The sequence below is a fragment of the Nycticebus coucang genome, chromosome 8 (assembly GCF_027406575.1).
Source record: "Nycticebus coucang isolate mNycCou1 chromosome 8, mNycCou1.pri, whole genome shotgun sequence".
In the NCBI taxonomy this organism is placed as follows: domain Eukaryota; kingdom Metazoa; phylum Chordata; class Mammalia; order Primates; family Lorisidae; genus Nycticebus; species Nycticebus coucang.
In genome coordinates this window covers 90,525,240-90,544,655 of record NC_069787.1, presented here as the reverse complement: position 1 = coordinate 90,544,655, position 19,416 = coordinate 90,525,240, and the positions used below count along the sequence as shown (strand labels likewise).

General features: G+C 45.7%; 1 protein-coding gene across 2 annotated transcripts in view; it reads right to left on the bottom strand.

The window, feature by feature from the left end:
* Window positions 1-1,045: 1,045 nt before the first annotated feature.
* The window catches only part of LARS2 (leucyl-tRNA synthetase 2, mitochondrial), a 155,502-nt gene continuing 137,131 nt past the window's right edge, over window positions 1,046-19,416 (bottom strand). For both annotated transcript variants that reach the window (XM_053598588.1, XM_053598589.1), the window contains 4 exons: window positions 19,254-19,331; window positions 17,731-17,842; window positions 5,685-5,812; window positions 1,046-2,439 (listed from right to left, as the gene is read on the bottom strand). In XM_053598588.1, coding sequence (XP_053454563.1) covers window positions 2,260-2,439; window positions 5,685-5,812; window positions 17,731-17,842; window positions 19,254-19,331 — 498 coding nt within the window. In that variant the 3' untranslated portion in view covers window positions 1,046-2,259. The remainder of the gene's footprint in view (window positions 2,440-5,684; window positions 5,813-17,730; window positions 17,843-19,253; window positions 19,332-19,416) is intronic.

Sequence of the window (19,416 nt, the reverse complement as noted above, 5' to 3'; positions counted from 1 at the left end):
CTGGATCTTCTACTTATTAATAACTCTGAAAACTGAGCAAATTATTGAACTTAGAAGTCTGGGTTTCTTGATATTTATGTGAGAATAATTCTTTCCCTCTAGAGTTTATGTGGGAATTAAATAATATAACAATGTAAATAAACCCGCTGAGTCCAGTTTTGACTGAATCAAGCCAGTCAATAAATGACAGATCTCTCCCCACCTCCAGGTGTCAAGTTTTTGTCTAATTGATCTACTATACATACTATATCTTAGTACCATTGAGCTCTTGCTTTCAAAGCTTTGGAAGAAGTTCTCCAAAGTCATGCTGATATCAGACAACCAGTCTGCCTAGTAGCCTTGAGGCTTTATTGGCCCATTGTTCTGGCCAGATAATGTGCAAATACAGGGCTTCCTACTCTCATCCTGGTCAAGAGCACTTAGCTCACCCAAGCGAAAAACAAGACAATCAAGGAGACACACTCTTCCCTGGTTGTGCCAAATATCTACATTTGCCTATATTCAATGCATGTTTGCTACAACACATAACAGGGTTGAGTCCATTCAAGTCAGCTCTAGGAACATCTCAAACACCTGCTGTAGAGCTCTGCCCCTGCCTTCTCTTCTAGTCTTGGTCAGGTCTTAGACCAAACTCCTCCCACTCAAGCTGAAGGTTAAGGAGAGAAAGACCCAGACTGAAATCATCGTTCACATGCATTAATTTATCCACTGGTTCTCACACCTTTGGAGTTTTAAGACTTTTGATGGCCAAGCCATACCCCAGACCATGAAATTAGAATTTCTTGCCATGGAGAGCAGGCATAGCATTCAGTTTACGAACCAATGACTTAATCGCTGATGCTAAGGTGCCTTTATCAGTGTGGACTACCATGGACTATGAGTTCCAGAGCAAGAAGGACCACGTGCATCTCACTTGTAACATCCCACATGGGGTTGGGCACAAAGCTAATGTTTCTGATGATGACAGAATACTTCACTCTGTTCCTCATTAACTCCTAGAATTGCAATATGGTGTCTATTCCAAGATCACACACACGTCCAAAAGTCAAAGATGATAAATATTTTATTACACTAATAAAAGCCATCTACTAACTGCTTGAACTGCAGGGGGACCATAACTAAGGGTATTACAGAAAAACGGCATCAGAAAACAAACACAGATTTCTAACATTACAAAATGGCTAGACTATTCCCCCACTGTTCCCCCATTAACTACTACCTGGTGGCTTAGGCCAGTTCTGGTAAGAGCACTTAACTGCTGACTTCACATACAACCAGGATGAGCCTAACACACTGGCAGAGAGGCTCCATTCCTGGCCATTTGCCCAGCAGCCAGACTGCTGTGGCTTGGACATAGGAGGCGGTGTCTGGGGGACCAGTTCTATCCCTCTGTGGTGAACTTGCTCTTCCTAATGACTGGCTGTGGGAGCTTTGTCAACTGCGGCAACATTGCCATCTGGGGCCCACATGAGCCCTATGGGGCCTGCTGCACCCCTCCTGGGCTGCCGTGGAGCTCTGAGACTGGGGCCTAGCAGCCTGGAGCCTGGTTCCACGTTACTCCACAACAAATTTTATACCCAAGGGAATGGTTACGACACACTGCTCCTCTTAGAGTTGCTGAGGGCCTGTGTGTCAATCCTAGAACAGGCCTGGCAGGTACATCCAGCTGGGGTTGGGGGAGAGGCCTGAATAACAGAGCTGAGGACAGTGGGGACACATGAAGAGGGACCGGCACTCCCTGCTCTTGGTTCGGAGTAGCTTCAGAAGATTCCAGTGTCTACTTCCACATACTAGATGTTTGAAAGTGACCTAGATGGCTTCTTCGTCTAGCCTGAAGGCAAAGAGACTATCTGCCATGATCCAAGTGATGGCCACACTGTCACAGGTTAGCCTCGTGTTCCCAGGAGCACACAGGCAGGGCCAATTCCGGGACCTAGGAGCCCCTGGATGGCGCGGGAGCCACTGTGCTCTTCTCACTTGTTTCTCTTTCTCCTTCCAGCTCCCACCTAGTAGTACCTCTGGTGGTTTTCCAGCCTGCAAGGGAGCTAGGAGGTGAGGGACAGGGTGCATGAGCCCTCCCCTGCAGCTCCTATCTGCCCTCATCCTGCACCAGGCTATACCACAGAGGCACGCTGTTGACTGCAGGCTGTCATAGATCCAAGGTAAACATTTAAGAGATTTGTCTTTTCCCTTCCCCTCATCCCAGGCCTGGAAGCAGGTTCCTCAGAGCCCTTCCTGGTGGCCACAGCCCTTCTGCTGTCACTCTTGTACCAGGAAGTTGATGAGGGCAGTTCTGGGGGACAGGAAGGCCTTCTTGATGCTCCGCCCTTGCAAAAGCCTGACACCCAGCTCACTTTGGAGAACAAGTTCATGCACTTTGTCCTGGTCCCGGGCGACTTGTTGGGGCACAGGAATTTTGCCGCAGGCTTTGTTGTTGATCTGAGGAAAAGTTGAGACAAACAGTGATGAAGAGTGGCAGGCAGCCCTATACCAACACCTCCTGCCTAAAAAGGGCACTGCTGTATTCTTAGGAAAAAGGAAAAGAGGCAAAGAAAGGAGAGTCAGTCTCCAGCTTCCCAAGAGGGTGAAACACAACCAGATGGACAGTATTAATGCTGAAACCTGCAGAGAGAGACAGACCACGCCTGCAGTGAGGACTACCTGGTGTTTCCTGAGCACTGGCCTATACACAGCTGCAGTGCAGACTGGGTCAGCAATCTTCATCATGAGACAGCTTGGGCCATGTCCGGAGGGATGGGATTACTATGTCACTGAGGGTCAAGTCTAAGTTCAGATCTTGACTAGAGCAAGTCATTCCCTTGGATTTTACTTGGTCTCAAGTGGACCAACTTCTGGGGAATGCAGTCAACCTGTTTCTGACAACTGACTCCAGAAGGTTGGTCAAGTGTGGTAGGTTAGAAATTGGAACCATATCTTGTCACATCAACAACTCTTATCACTCTCTCTCTCTTTTTTTAAGAGACAGTGTCTCTCACTTTGTCACCCTTGGTAGAGTGTGGTGGTATCACAGCTGACAGCAACCTCAAACTCTTGGGCTCAAGTGATCCTCTTGTCTCAGTCTCCTGAGTAGCTGGGACTATAGGAGCCCGTCACAATGCCTGGCTATTTTTTAGAGACAGGGAGGGTCTCACTCTTTTTTTTTTTTTTTTTGGCCGGGGCTGGGTTTGAACCCACCACCTCCGGCATATGGGACCGGCGCCCTACTCCTTGAGCCACAGGCGCCGCCCGGGTCTCACTCTTGATCAGGCTGGTCTTGAACTCTTGGGCTCAAGCAGTCCACCTGCCTCAACCTCCCGGAGTGCTAGGATTGAGCCACCCTGCCTGGCCCTACTGAGTGAATTCTTGACTTGCTGTGTGACCCTCTGTGCGTTACTAAGCCCTTCTCTGCCACTGTTTCCTCACCCATAAAATGAGGTTAGTCACATGTCCACCTTATCTGTGAACCGGGCATAACAACAGGCCCCTTCTGGGTACAGTAAATGAGTGTGCACTTGGGACATTCTCCGGCAGCACCTGGCCCTGAGTCCGTGTTCACTGTGTGTTGCTGGGTTTTGACCCTAGTGTGTCCAGAAGCAGGTTAGGCACTTCCTGCCATTAATACATCTCATTCTCTCAACAGCTGGATAAGGCAGGCACTGCATATGCCTCCATTTTACAACTGAGGAAAGGGAGGCTTAGAGAAGTTAAATATTTTGTAAAACTGAGACTTACACCCAGGATGGCCTGACTCCCAGGCTCTTATATCTTAACCTTAGAGCTACATAAATTCTGCTTATGTGACACCTCACGTGCCCTCAGACCTTTGCTCCTGGGCCCTAACCTCCCAGAAGACATGGTAGTACCTCTTGTCTCTGAGTTCGTCAGATCTGTCCCCACGGGCACAAGGACCAGCGAACGTGGATGGGGCTGAACGGAATGACACCGGACACGGCGTGCGATCACACAATCAACACAGACCTGCATAGGAGTCCGCTCCGGCACTGCGCCCTGACCACAGCTCTCAAGCTGGGTGCATTCTCAGACAATCCTACTCCTTTTAATTTTGGATTTACATTTTGATGATCATCTAAAATTATTTTACCAATTCTTAAAACTCAATTTCTTTTCTGTGGTGATAATTTAAAATAGAAAGATATTTTCATAGACAGAAACTTCGGCATTTCTCAACTGTGAGAGGATCCGTTCTCATCAGTGCTACTCAAGTTAAAGAAATGTCCTCTGTGCCACAAGGATGTTTTTGGTTCTGAGGAATTTTGGAAGAAGTCTGCCAGGGCAGCCACTACTCCCCCTACTTGGAGTGGGGGCAAGGTCGGGGTGGCAGGGAAGTAAGTGACAGGAGAGGTGAGGTGGAGAGGGAGCCCGTGGTCTTTCCGAATACCAACCTTCCTGCAGGGCTCAGGCTTCCACAGATGCACGTGGGCTGGGGCCTCATCGGCCCCAACTCTGTGTGGCTGAGCTCTCCTTCTGCAGTGGGTCATTCAGGGCACTTTTCACAATTTGCCATCATTTTATTTATTTTTCTATTTCCTTTTTATTCCTCCCCATCTCTCGTACTAGGCTTTAAGCTCCATTAGGGTAATGATTCTGTCTGCTTTGTTTGACTTTGACTCCCCAGAGTCTGGGGCTATGCCTGACACAGAGTAGGAACTCAATACTTATTTGTGAGTAAATGATCAAACCTGGGCAAGGTAACTAACTTCTCTGAGCCTATTCCCTCAACTGAAAAAATAAGAAAGGTCAAATACCCACTTTCTAGGGTGGTGACTGTGAGATTATATTTTGAATGTGAATGACCTGGCCCCAGGTGTGGTTCAGAGGAAACGCAGTAAAAAGACCCCTCCTTGACCTCTAATACTTGGTATTGGCCTAGCTCACAGCAACCTCTTTGGGTTCAAGTGATCCTCTTGCCTCAGCCTCCCAAGTAGCTGGGACTATAGGTGCCCACCACCACAGTTAGCTAATTTTTCTATCCGTTTAATAGAGACGGAGTCTTGCTCTTGCTCTGGCTGGTCTTGAACTCCTGAGCTCAAGCAATCCTGCCTCAGCCTCCCAGAGTGCTTGGATTACAGGGATGAGCCACTGTGCCCAGCTTATAAATGTGTCCTATATTCAGTAAATCAAATATATAAAGATTACAAAAAAGGATAAGTAAGGGAGTTATTTGCTCTATAAAAGGTTTAAATAATAAGGTATTCGTATATGTAAAACCACTCAATTGACTAAAAAAAAAGAAAAAAAATCTGTAGCTTTTCTGAAATATATTCCTGCATTGCCAACCACCTTGCTGTCACCATTCCCCATCCTCCAAAAACCCTCAGAAAAGCTAAATGAAATTTAGAGAGATTTCCACAATCAGCAAAAAGACGATTAGAACCTGTAAAGCAGGACAGGCTTATCTGCCCCCCCACCTCCCAGTCCCTTGAGGGTCCTGAGAGTTTTATGCTCATGTGCTTCTGGTGTGTGGTGACCTATAAAACTGAAGGCACCAGCAAAGGAAAGCCCAGGCCTTTGCGTCCTGCTCCTGGCTGAAAGGTCTGGCCTGAGTGCCCAGGGCTGGGTGGGCTAGAAAGGCCTGCTGATACACCTCTCAAAACCGAGCCAGCGTTCAGGGGCCACTGACAGGCTAGGCGCCGACCACTCCGGGGCTGAAGGGAAACACTTACCAGAACTGCCATCTCCACCACCTCTGGCGGTTGAAGGTACTGCGGGTCCATGGTTGGCCATGCCTGAAGCAACACGTCGGTGTCCCAGGCATAGTGGGCACAGAGTTTCCTTGGCACCAGTGCCAGGCCTGCAATGCCAAGGAACAGAAGGGTCAGGTCACTCTGAGCACAGGGGAGGCTCATGACAACAGGAGAAAAGCTTTTGACCCGACACAGACTGGCTTGGAGCTGTCTCAGGAGGCTACGGGAAGCCATGTCACAGCTTTTCCCAGCCTGCCAGGTGCTCACCACTTACTCTGCCCTTGCTTACAATCCCGGGTTTATAGGTAGCTATTTTTTTCTTTGCAAATGGTACCCAGAGCTGTAAAAAAATGGATGGGTATGCTGTTCTAAAGTGTGCATTTGGAAAAATAGGCTGCTAATTTTCCTGGGTCACCTCTCTGCAGTTCTGCTGGTGAAGGAATGCCTTTGTGTGGCCCTGAGAACTTATTCATCCATTTCCTTTCTTGCCCACACATTCTTACGTTCTGAGAAGGCCTCCCACCTGGTCCTTCTGCTCATAACCACTGGAGCTGGGATGAAGGGAACTGCAGGACACTCCTCAGCCTGCGCAGAGGGATCTTAACCTTCTTGCTGAACTTCCTCTCAGGAGAGGATCCCTCCAATTACCAACTGCAAAGAGTTTCTATGGCTCAGAATGAGCCAAACATGAGGAAGCAGTGAGGAACAAAACCCTCTCGAATCCTGTTTCCTGGAGTGCTTCATGCCACAGCCCCAAAGCAGAGGTGGTGCTCCCAGGCTGCGCAGGGCCACCTGTGCTGGTGTAGCTGCACTGGCTCATGCTCCAGGACCTCACCTAGGGTGCTCCCTGAGGACAGCTTTGACTTGAAAGCCTCTGCTGATCTCCAAAGGCAGAGTGAGCCAGAGGCGTCTCTCCAAAGATGCCCCAAAGGCACAGGGAAAATGCTCGGCAGAAAACAGATCCCTGGGGCGCAGGTGGGCAGGTGACAGTGGCCTGAGTGCTCAGACTGGGGCAGTGCCTGATGGCAAAGTCCTCAGCTCTGAGTGGCTTTTCCAGAGGTGATGGAGATGGGGCTGGCGCTTCTATACCGCCTGCCCCTTGTCATTCTTGACACCAGGACCATGCATTTGAGGGACGGGTCCAAGGCACAGGCTATGGCCTGAGGTCGAGCCTAGAGCAGAGAGAATGAATTCCACCAATACCAGCCCCAAGAACACTGGGCTGCGAATGACAACTTTTTCTTTTATCTTCCTGAATCTTTGACGCACAAACGGAATGTACATCAAAGATGAAGAAAATTTGGGAAGGCCCAAAGAAGAAAATCATGTTCACCCAGATAGCATTAAAAAATTTTTTATTTTATAATGCACTGCATAAAGAAACTCTAAAAATATACACATACACACACGTGCATAGTAGTGTGAGAAAGAGGGTGGAAAATGAGGTTTATCAATTCTTATTTGTTTTAGTCTATTTAAAACTTAGATTCAAAATTAGATCATATATGTGAAGAGTCTAGGACTCTGTAAGTGCCCTACAAATACTAGATGACATTACCAAATTTTGAAAAAAATTTTTTTTTATTTTAAAAGAGTAATTTAATAGATTTAGTGACTATTTGTACATGGAAACCAACCCCATAAAATAAGAACGACAATTGCTACCACTAGAATCATGCTGTAAATACAGTTTTGTATTATTTTTTCTCTCATGTTTTAAAACATTTAACTTCAAAGAAAAAGATTATGTATACTTGCATATACGTGACCTTAGTTTTATTAAAAATTTATACCCCAGTCTGAGCAAGAGTGGACCCTGTCTCTACTAAAAACAGAAAACTTAGCTGGGTGTGGTCGTGTGCACCTGTAGTCCCAGCTACTTGAGAGGCTGAGGCAGGAGGATCGATTGAGCATGGGAATTTGAGCTTGAATGAGTGCAATGATGCTCTACCCAGGCAAGACTCTGTCTCAAAAAACATTAAAAATAAATAAATAAATAAATAGGGGCGGCGCCTGTGACTCAGTAAGGTGCCAGCCCCATATACCAAGGATGGTGAGTTTGAACCGGGCCCTGGCCAAACTGTAACAAAAAATAGCTGGGCATTGTGTTGGGTACCTATATTCCCAGCTACTTGGGAGGCTGAGGCAAGAAAATCACCTAAGCCCAGGAGTTGGAGGTTGCTGTGAGCTGTGACGCCACAGCACTCTACTGAGGGCGACAAAATGAGACTCTGTCTAAAAAAAAAGGAAGAAAAAGAAATAAATAAAAATTATGTACAAACAAAAAGTTAGGAGGAAATAAATCTGAGTAGTAACAGTGATTATCTTTGAGAGGCAAAAGTATGGGTGAGTTTTCTTTCTTTAAAAAAAAAACTAAAGGGAGGGAGAGGTTAGGGTGGAGGGAGAATAATGGGTGAGGCCACACCTATGGTGCATCTTAGAATGAGTACAGGTGAAACCTACTAAATGGAGAATACAAAGGTCTACATACAATAAGAAAATGCCATGAAGGCTACGTTGAACAGTTTGATGAAAATATTTCAGATTGCATATGAAACCTGCACATTGTACCCCTTGATTGCACAAATGTACACAGCTATGATTTAACAACAACAACAACAAAAATATCCTATGGATTTTCTCTAAGAAACCATTATCATTTTGGTAATTTGAAAAGATATTTAAAAATAAAGTTTTTCCATACTGTGAGATCAGTTCAAGATTTTTCTCCTTGTTTTTTTCAGGACTTTGTTTTTTTCCCATTTAACTTTTTTTATTTTTTATTTTTAATTTCAGTTTGCTTGTTCATTCTTCTTCATTGGAAGTTTTTTTTTGTTTGCTTTTTTTTTTTTTTCCTGTTTTTCCTTTGGCAATTCTCTTTCCCTTTTGCCTCCCCAGTAGCTGGGATTACAGACGCCCGCCACAACATCCGGCTGTTTTTGATGTTAGTAGAGACGGGGTTTCACTCTAGCTCACTCCTGCTCATACTGGTCTCGAACCTCTGAGCTCAGGCAATCCACTGGCCTCGGCCTCCCACAGCACTGGGACTATAGGCATGAGCCACCACGCCTGGCCCCCATTTAACTTTCAAATCTGTCAGTAATTTTTGTGCATAACGTGAAAAAAATTATTTTAAAAATATGGGGTCAACTTTCCAAACCTAGTTTGTTGAATACATCTTTTTTTTTTTTAAACAGACTCACTGTGTCACGCTGGGTAGAGTGTGTGGCATCACAGCTCACGGCAACCTCAAACTCTTGGGCTTAAGCGATTCTCTTGCCTCAGCCTCCCAAGTAGCTGGGACTACAGGCGCCCGCCACAACGCTGGCTATGTTGAATACATCTTTTCTTCCCTATTGATCTGTGATTTTTCCTTCAAAATATATCATACCAGGGACTGTTTTGAAAGGATTCACTTCAGAGATACTCAAAGTGCTTGTATGCAAGTAGGTAAAGAATTGAGGTCAGAATGCCAATCAATGCACTTCTTCATTCGTTGAGAAAGGCAGTGCCTGTGGCTCAGTGAGCAGGGCGCCGGCCCCATATACCGAGGGTGGCGGGTTCAAGCCCAGCCCCGGCCAAACTGCAACAAAAAATAGCCAGGCATTGTGGTGGGTGCCTGTAGTCCCAGCTGCTCGGGAGGCTGAGGCAGGAGAATCACGTAAGCCCAAGAGCTGGAGGTTGCTGTGAGCTGTGTGACGTTATGGCGCTCTACCGAGGGCGGTAAAGTGAAACTCTGTCTCTACAAAAAAAAAAAAAAAAAAAAGTCAGCCTAACTCAACTGTGTGCTTAGTGACACAGCTGATCTATGTCCTAGCACGAGTTGTAGACCGGAGGTGACAGTACTGAGAACAACTCTGAGTAGCGCTGGTCCATTGGTCCATTCTACTGTGCTGACCGTTGTTGGGATTCTTGTGTCAGTGTCACAGATTTATTCGTGCTAGCTTGGTGTGGTTTACTATCTGGCACTCTTGTTACGTTGCCAGTCAACTTGAAGATACTGAAGACTCATCAGAGGCCGAGGATTAAGTGGTGAAGAGATGGGTTCTCGGTGCCCTGCCGGCTCCTACGGCCCAGGGTTTCTGTGCTTTCAACGCATCCATTCCACGTCTCACAGATGTGCCTTTTGGCAGAAGCAGAAAGGAGATTCCTGCTTGTTCTTCAGAAGGAATCCTATTAAGACTCATATCTGAATATGACATGAGCTCACAGAGGGAGATAATCTTCTTTTAATGTTAGTGAGCTGGCCCAGTGTGGTTTGTCCTGTGACCCAGCTGCCGTGGGAAGATTTCCAAAACCTCTGTATGGCAGTTGTACAGGATGCCTGGGAGATGAAAGGACCTTGGCTGTAAATGTTGTGGGCAGAAGCAGTTACAGATTCCACTTTAAAAAAATGAGGAAGCCCAGCCTTCCTGGAGCAATCAGGATGCTTATTTATAGCGGCCGGGGGACCTGCCAGTGTTTCCATATAAATGGGAGTGGGGCCATCCTGTTCAGCAGTGAGGAACAGAAACTCAGGACCTGCATTTATACGTAGTGTTTTTGCCTCCCTGCTCATTTTAGGGAAGTAAAAATACCTAAATTTGCATGGGAAATATAATGGTTTCCTTATGTGGCACATCCAAGGTGAAAGTCAAGAGGAGGCCTTTGGGAAGCATGAGGACGGAGTCTGAACACAGACTGGGAGGTGGCCAGGCCCTGGCAAGCAAGGCCACCACTCAGGGCCAGCTGTGACCCACAGCCCACCCCCTTCCTTCCCCTTCTCTGGGAGAGCTGTTGTGGCTGACTTTCCTGCTGAATGACCGAAACAAGCCTCCCCCCCTAGCAAGAGCTGCTGAGCCTGCCATGCCAGGTGGTACCCAGAGTGCTGAGGTGGCTACGTCTTCTGTGGGTGGCAGTCCTTCTCTAGGTGGCCACCTTTAGGCTCATTTCCAGCCCTATTTCCCACTCCTGCCCTTATACACCAGAGGGAGGACTTGGGGACTCCAGCATCTGACCCTCACTGTGCCTCACTACCCTTGACAAGAAGAAGTGAACAGGAAGTAAGGCCACTTCATTTTGGCTTATGCCTGGAGAAACAGTCTCATTGACATTATTTTGACATTTTAATGACAACATTTATAGGACAAACATTCATGTATAAAATACCATCAGAGCATCAACAGATATCTTGTAATTACCACACACATTTCTACATAATATTTGCATTTATAATTTTTTGAAATTAATAAGTATAGTATATATGCATAGAGCAAATCACTATAGCTATATTTCGCAGCCTTGTTTTTTTTGAGACAGTCTTACTCTGTTGCCTAGGCTAGAGTGCTGTGGTGTCAGCCTAGTTCATAGCAATCTCCAACTCCTGGGTTTAGGCAATCCTCCTGCCTCAGCCTGCCCAGTAGCTGGGACTACAGGTGCCTGCCATGATGCCTGGCTAATTTTTCTATTTTTAGTAGAGACAGGGTCTTACTCTTGCTCAAGCTGGTCTGGAACTCCTGAGCTCAAGCAGTCCACCTACCTCAGCCTCCCAGAGTGCTGGGATTACAAGTGTGAATCACCTTGCCCGACTCATGGCCACTTTTTATAAAAAGGTAAAAAGAAAGTGATTTCAAGTTATTTTGTGAAGAACATGCACTGTGGACTGATACTGGAAGATAAAGAGTTCCCTCAGAATGCCTAAGAAGGGTAAAGGCTCATCTTGCCATGGCGCTCAAAATTAAGGAGCTGATGAAAAACCCGGAGATGATAAGTTACATGTGAGAAGCAAATACCAAGAAAGAAAGGTCACTGTAGAACTATAAAAATGTCCAGTGAAACAGAAATGTTACAGAGATCTTTCATCCCATTTAAAGAGACTAATCTCAAAGCAGCACTAAAAATAGCAAATCACTTATATGCGCCCATCAGTGGGAGATTGCTTAATAACTTACAGAACGGCCACTGGGCAGGACAGCCTACAGCTGTGAATAAAGAATGAGGTAGATCTGTAAGTCATACAGAACTAGTTTATAGGGTAGTACGTGTAAAAGTGTTCATACAGGATGTTAACATCTGCGTAAACAAAAGTTCTTGTTTCATATTCACGCATCTTATTTTTCTATCAGATTAAATATAAAACTGGTGGCAAGGTTTCTCAGGAAGACCAAGTATATGATGGCGCTTAAGACACGCCCTTTTGTAGTAGCTGGATGTTTGACAGAATGCATATAGATAAAGTTTGCAGTTAAAAATTTAGGTCGCGCTTTGCTTTAAGAAGTCTAAAGAGGCATACTGGCGGCTGAGCTTATTTTCTGCAGTTGTCTCTTGGCATTTTTCTTCAGAAGCTTGGCATGGAGTGCCTCTGGGACCCTGAGGGCAGGCCCAGCCCCAGCTCTGAGTGTTCCTGCAGCCAACCCACGCTGCTCTGCTCAGGCTGCAGCAGGGCGGCTGCCTCAGATGCCAGTGGGATGAATGGGTCCGTCTGGTCAGTTATGTGTGTGTCTATTAATTATGGTAAACAACAGATAACTTTGCAAATTCAGATGTGGTGTCTTTAGCTTCTCAGCTCTAATGCTTCAGGAAGAAAAAAATGTTTTTCTCATCCTTTTATTTTTTTATTTATTTAAAAAAATTTTTTTTTTTTAAATTTTTAATTTCAGTTTGTTTGTTCATTCTTCTTTGTTTGAAGTACTGCTTTTTTGTTGATTTTCTTCTTCCTCTGGCGGTGCTGGCTGTTTTTGATGTTGTTAGTAGAGACGGGGTCTTACTCTGGCTCACTGCTGCTCCTACTGGTCTTGAACCTCTGAGCTCAGACAATCCACCCGCCTCGGCCTCCCACAGCGCTGGGACTACAGGCATGAGCCACCATGCCCGGCCTTTTCTCATCCTTTTAAAGTTTGCAAACTGCCAAAACACTGGCTCTTTTTTAAAATTTTTTAACCAAAGGCCTCCATTTACTCTGTGGGTGACAGATAGGGGACTGTTGGGTGCCAAGTACTTTGGGCTTCTCTAAAATGTCTCCTTTTTCATCTAGGGCAATAATGGTCACTGCACCAACAAGTGTCCCCTAGAGGACAGATATTAATTCTGCTGCTCTTCAGAGAGATCTCCCCTACGAAAACTGGCTTCTTCCGAGAAACTCTGGGAATTACAATTTTTGAACCTATCATCCTCGATTTACCCTGTGTAGTCATGGTGAGGTTATCTTTCTAAGATGCAGAATGAAACCCGAGGGTTTCATTCATATGAGAACTAAATTTTCTTTTTTTTTTTTTTTTTTTGTAGAGACAGAGTCTTACTTTATGGCCCTCGGTAGAGTGCCGTGGCCTCACACAGCTCACAGCAACCTCCAACTCCTGGGCTTAAGCGATTCTCTTGCCTCAGCCTCCCGAGCAGCTGGGACTACAGGCACCCGCCACAACGCCCGGCTAGTTTTTGGTGGCAGTTTGGCCGGGGCTGGGTTTGAACCCGTCACCCTCGGTATATGGGGCCGGCGCCTTACCGACTGAGCCACAGGCGCCGCCCTAAATTTTCTAGAATAAATGAAATTGGTATACCAACTGTCCCAGAACCATGGGATGAGAATGATTGACAGTGTACTGTAATAATGAGGCTCCCCTCACAAAATAGTGCTCACAAAAGGATATTGGTACCTTGTTACATTACCCCTTATCAGCTGCTAGGAGACTCAGGAAGGCTGCATGTCCCCATTCTCACTTGGGGGCACCTGAACACCTGTGAGTTATCAAACAGCGTGACACCCCTGACGCATGAGACTTCCCATTTGTCTGCATTACACCCCAGCCACACATTGTGTATGGGAGAACAGGTGACATTGGTTTCCCATTGCTTCTCTGGATTAAAAAAAAAAAAAACCACTTGCTATGGATTGGTAAAGCTTCAAGGAAGAGCTCATACAGACTACAATGTCTACTCTTCCAGCTGCCCTTCCCAGCTTTCCTACAGAAGTCTAGAACAGTGCCTGACTCACGCTCAATCAATATTTACTGAATGATTAAATAAAACAAGATTCAATCTAGACTCACTTTTATTATAAAATAGACCACAGGCCCCAGGTTCACTGGCTTATGCCTATAATCCTAGCACTTTTGGAGACCAATGTGGGAGGTCAGGAGTTTGAGGCCAGCTTGAGCAACATAGAAAGACTCCATCTGCACAAAACATAAAAGTTAGTGCTGCCTATAGTCCCAGCTACTTGAGAGGCTGAGGCAGGAGTACTGTCTGAGCCCCAGGAGTTGGAAGCTGCAGGGAGCTATGATGATGCAGCTGCACTCTAGCCTAGGAGAAAGAGTTGAGACCCTGTCTCAAACAAACAAAAACAACAAACAAATGCCCAAACAAAAAAGACCAAAGACTAAAAAATAAAAAATAAACAGTTCACAAAGGCCCCAACACTGTCATGTGTAGAAAAAAATCATGGAGGCAACTTTGAAATGGGCTAGTTTCTATCACATTGCTTTAGGCTATGTCCTGCTGAGATCCTGTTGGAAATGAAGGCCAGAATGGCAGAGGCAACACCACAGTGTATACTGTACCCTAAGTTCTCTGGGGAGAGAACTGGGCCTGGAGAAAGTAGACCCTCTGATCCCTATATTCCAGACACAGAGACTGGAGGGGCATGTGGGGGTTTCGGAAAATCCCACTCATCAATTTTTCCCAAGAGAAATCAAATGAAAGAGGTAGACAGACAATGTGGGACGAATCGCAGGTTTATGGAATTTTAGCTGAGATCCCCACTCCCTTGGACTGGAACCCTTGACTCAGAAATAATGCAGGCATCTGAGACCCCTGTGTTTCTACCTGTGTGAGATGCCACCCACCCGGGGCAGGGAACTAAATTCATACTTAAGTAAGCTGCAGGATTTCGTTGAAGCCTTTCAGCATTACATTTATTCTGTTTTCTGAGAAACAGGTCTCACTCTGGGCCTTTGGTTTTCACATCAGAGTCGTATCATTCTTTTTTTGTTGTTGTTGCAGTTTTTGGCCGGGACCAGGAGTGAACCCACCAACTTCGGTATATGGGGCCGGCACCCTACTCCTTGAGCCACAGGTGCAGCCCCGTCTCATTCTTTAGTGAATTGTTTTCTAGCAACGAACACCTGCTGGTTTAATGTCCTGTCTATCTGCTTATGTGTTAGTTGTCTTGAATGGTGTTTGTCTGTTTGGAGAGGATGGAAATAGGTCCCATAAATCTGTCCTTGAGCTGGCCTTGGGGGTGAGGGATTTAGTAGGTTTCCTCTCAGATCGATATCCTTTGGACTGCACCAAGTCACCATTTCAAAATCTCATAATGACTTCTTCCTTGGTCTCGTTCTTGTGTTCCTGAGAAATGCTTTTATTTCAGTTTTGTCTGCCCACAATCGCGAGGCTTTGAGTGGCTCTGCTCTATGCACTCAGATGTGCGGTTCCACAAGTGCCAACCTCTTTGTGTGTGCACTGCATTCTCATGAGGTCTTATCTTGCAGGCCAAGCACAGCCTTTCTTCACGTTTTCTCATGTAATGCTAACTCCTGGGCATATCTTTTTAAGCATCACAAATTTCACCAAAGACAATTTGGGATTACAATGATCACTTTGAGGAATTTCTGATATATGCCACAAAACTATTCACTTGAGAGTCTTCTTAGAACAAAAGGATAAGAAATTCTTCTTAGAACAAAAGGGATAAGGGTGTCCAACAGCACCCTTTCTTTAATTAGTGTTACAAGGCTTCTAAACACAATTTAAACTCAAAAATTGCCTCCCTTAAGGGGTTAAAATGTGAGAAACTTAAGAACTGTCTCCCTTGCAGATCCACTGAAAACCCAATCCAGTTCTTCCCATCTTCACCTCCGCTGTCTTCACCCTTAGAACCTCATTCGGCCTCATGTAGTCCTTATACTCACTGCCTCTCCTCCTCCTCTTCCCCTTTCCTCTCTTTTTTCTACTTCTAAATTAGTTGCACTACCTCACTGTCACTTACATACAAAGAGGCACCCTGACACTGACTGGCATGTAGGATTTAAGCCCTGGTTGAGTTTAGAGCCCATGCTACTGTTAAGCACTTCCCAAATCTCAGAATGGAGAGAGTGAGATTCATTACAGAGTTCAGGCTTGTCTTGGGCACATCCAACCCAGGGCTCTCTGACCACCACCTGCTAAGCCACCTGTTGGAGGGACCAGGAGATACAAAAGCTTGGCTAGAAAGGGGTAATTGGAAAAGGCCCAGAAAATGACTTAACACATAATAAAATAAGGCTGGATATAGTGGCTCACACCTGTAATCCTGGCACTTTGGGAGGCCAACGCAGGATTGCTTGAGGCCAGAAGTTTGAGTCCAGCTTGAGTAAGAGTGAGACCCATATCTACTTAAAATAGAAAAATTAGTCAGGCATTGTGGGAGGTGGCTATTGTCCCAGCTACTTGGGAGGCTGCGGCAGGAGAGTTACTTGAGCCCAGGAGTTTGAGGTTGCAGTGAGCTAAGATGACACCACTGCACTCTAGCTCAGGCAACAGAGTGAGATCCTATCTTAAAGTAAATTTTTACTCTATCAGGATACTCTAAAGCATAGCAAGTAGGGCTGGATCTTTTGGGAACTATACCACAACTTCTTCCTGCTAAAGTAAACTGGACCTTAATTCAATCTTGCAAACAGCAAAGAATGCATCCATAGGAAGTGTCAGAGATGGACCTACACACATCTTACAGTCTGCAGGATCAGCTCAGGACGTGGACATTTCCACGGCCCTTTCCACTTTTTTTGGTTGACATTTAAAGTCAGAAATTATGGACATGGGTAAATAAACAAAAAACCGGCTGGCAAATCATCCCCTCACATGAACTTCAGCATTTGATTGAACAGTTCAAAGTGGCTTTAGATACTGAAAAAGATAAAATTCAAACTAAGCTTATGTGTTTACAATGAAAGCAAATTAAACAGGTCCACTACTACTCAAGGGATGAAAACACTTTCCTTTTCAGAGAGACAATTACCAATACTACAAAAAAGGGGACACTGGACAAATAGGTCTCAGCTAAGACAAAAGAACTTACCCTCCTGCCCCTGAGGCAGTAAGAAACTACTGGGAGGGAAACATTAGCGCCTAACGCCTAGGGCCTCCCTTAAATCAACAAGAAGCACTGTCTTTCAAAGTGGAAGGAAATAAACAACACTTTGAGGTGCACAGAGTCAAGTGTAAATCCTACCACAACTTCTACCTACTTCCCACAGTCACAAAATTACTTGGGTGGTAGGATTTTCAAATAAGCCTCAAATTCTTATCACTCGCTTAGTACACTGTGACTTTGATCTCCTCACTAGTCAATGTGTTTCTTCTCTGTGGCACATGAGTAAATTCAATCAGGAAAGATTTTTTAAAGAAGAGATTTTTATGTAAATGGATTTGTGAAATCAAATGCATTCAGATGAACTATTTCTAGCAATTTTTGAAGACTTTCCCATGTATCCTTTACTGGTGCAATTACACATTACTTGCCCTCTCCCTGAATGCTTGGCCTAATCTCAATTTGATGATTATGGGAAGTCTCTGTTTCTGGGCCAACAGTGCTGATGTGGAGTGAATTCTAGAGGCTAAACCTCAGGCGGGTAGTTGGACCTTCTTCAGTGCCTAGCTCAGGAACGACTGTTTGATGGAGAGTACTGATAAGTGAGCATTAGCTCTGTAATTTAATTTTAGGTGCCCTTTCTCCATCTGTAAAGTGGTACAGAACATGAGTTTCCATCTTCTTACCCCATGTAGGGTCATGTGATGGGACACTAGGAGGCTGGGGTCATGAGAAGGAATCAATGGCAGTGACATCAATATTCACATTTGTTGAAGCAGTGAAGTGTCTCTTCTCTTGGGAGGGGTGATTATGTGGATGACATATTACCATTCAGAGTACAAGACAGAAAGACCCTTGAGTATAGATGCCCAGTGCTGGAGTTCATGGCTAAGGACATCTGAGTGCCAAATAACATTCAAAATGAGGCTTGGGTGCATCCTGGTTAGTAGTAACTAGTCAAACAAAGACTCCGCCACGCACCTGCCCAGAGCTCTGAGGTTATGTGAGGGGCCATGGGAGCAGCCATCACCAGCAGGGCACACAGAGCATCCTCAAACTCGGGGCTGTGGAGAACGACTCTCTGAGAGGCTTGCTAACAAAGAGAAAAGAATAAAGTAAGAAATAAGCATGGGCAAGAAAAGTCATTAACATAGCTAAAATCTAGAAACCAAACAAGTAGGAAGGAACTCTCTTTATCACCCACTTTTGCTTGGGACAAAGAACTTGTCCCGTTTAATCATAGCATGAAAATAAGCTACTGCTATTTTGCAGCAACTACAAACACATTATTATTCTGAGTATTTCCCTTGCCCTCAGTTTGATGTCAACCCATTTAGTTCTCACAACCACTGCTGAGGGTGATATTCTTTTTTTTGGTAGAGACAGAGTCTCACTGTACCGCCCTTGGGTAGAGTGCCGTGGCGTCACACGGCTCACAGCAACCTCTAACTCTTGGGCTTACACGATTCTCTTGCCTCAGCCTCCCGAGTAGCTGGGACTACAGGCGCCCGCCACAACGCCCAGCTATTTTTCTGTTGCAGTTTGGCCGGGGTTGGATCCGAACCCGCCACCCTGGGCATATGGGGCCGGTGCCCTACTCACTGAGCCACAGGCGCCGCCCTGAGGGTGATATTCTTATCTCATTGGACAGACACAGAGAGGGGGTATCAGCAAGAGAAGGTAATTTGCTCCCTGGCATGTGGTAATCAAACTCTTACCTACTTTGTTAGGTTTGTGTGCCGCAGGTCATAGAGAAACCATGAGACCCACTCACAAATTTTAGAAGACTGTGGAATCCCCAGGGCAGAGATCCCCCTCAGGAATCTCAGGGGTCCCTGATCTCTTAAACACCTTTGGCAGTCCCAGCAAATACTGAGTTTCTTCCTGAGGCATGGCTAATCAGTTAACCCTGTCACACCCATTCAAGTGACAAGTCCCGAATACAGGGCAGGCTTTGAGGATAAGACGACCAGAGGGCACAGTCTCCGCCCTCAAGGAGCTTCTAGCCAACTGGGGAGGAGGGTGGTCAGCACAGCTGGTGTGAGCTGGGGGCATAGTCAGAGAATGGCCAGGAAGGCAGATAGGCGTCCTGAGGTGGCCCAAGGGAGAAGGCTGCCAAAAGAACATTGTGGAGGCTGGCCGTTCTCATGGTGCCCTGAGGAAGTCATGATAAAAACCAGCCTGGGAGGCTGTGGTATTCAGTATATGATCACACTACTCTGGGATGAAAACAATTTTGGTTTCATTTTATGACATGTTTGTTAAATTTAAAAGCAGAGACTCAAAAGAAAATACTGGGGGAGAAAGGGGTTTTGGCCAGAGAATCTTTAAGCACTTTCTAGCAATATAATAAGGTTGGAAAAAATGCTTCTTTAAGATAAATGATCCTTACCACAGTGACACCATGGTGCTCTCTGTCCCCAACCTGGGGCACTGCAGGGCCCTCCCAACACGTTTCTTTCCCTCCTCTGCCACCAGCCAGGGAGGACAGACAAGCCACTTACCAAGAGGGCACTGCTGAGTCCCATCAGCTGGGAAATTACAGAATTCAGTGAGAAGTCCTCTGTGAAGTGGGCGGTCACCTATTGGGAAAAGTTGAATTATTTACTTTCTTCAAAATTCTTTTAAGCTTTTCACACACAAAAAAAAAGAACCCAAAAGTGAATT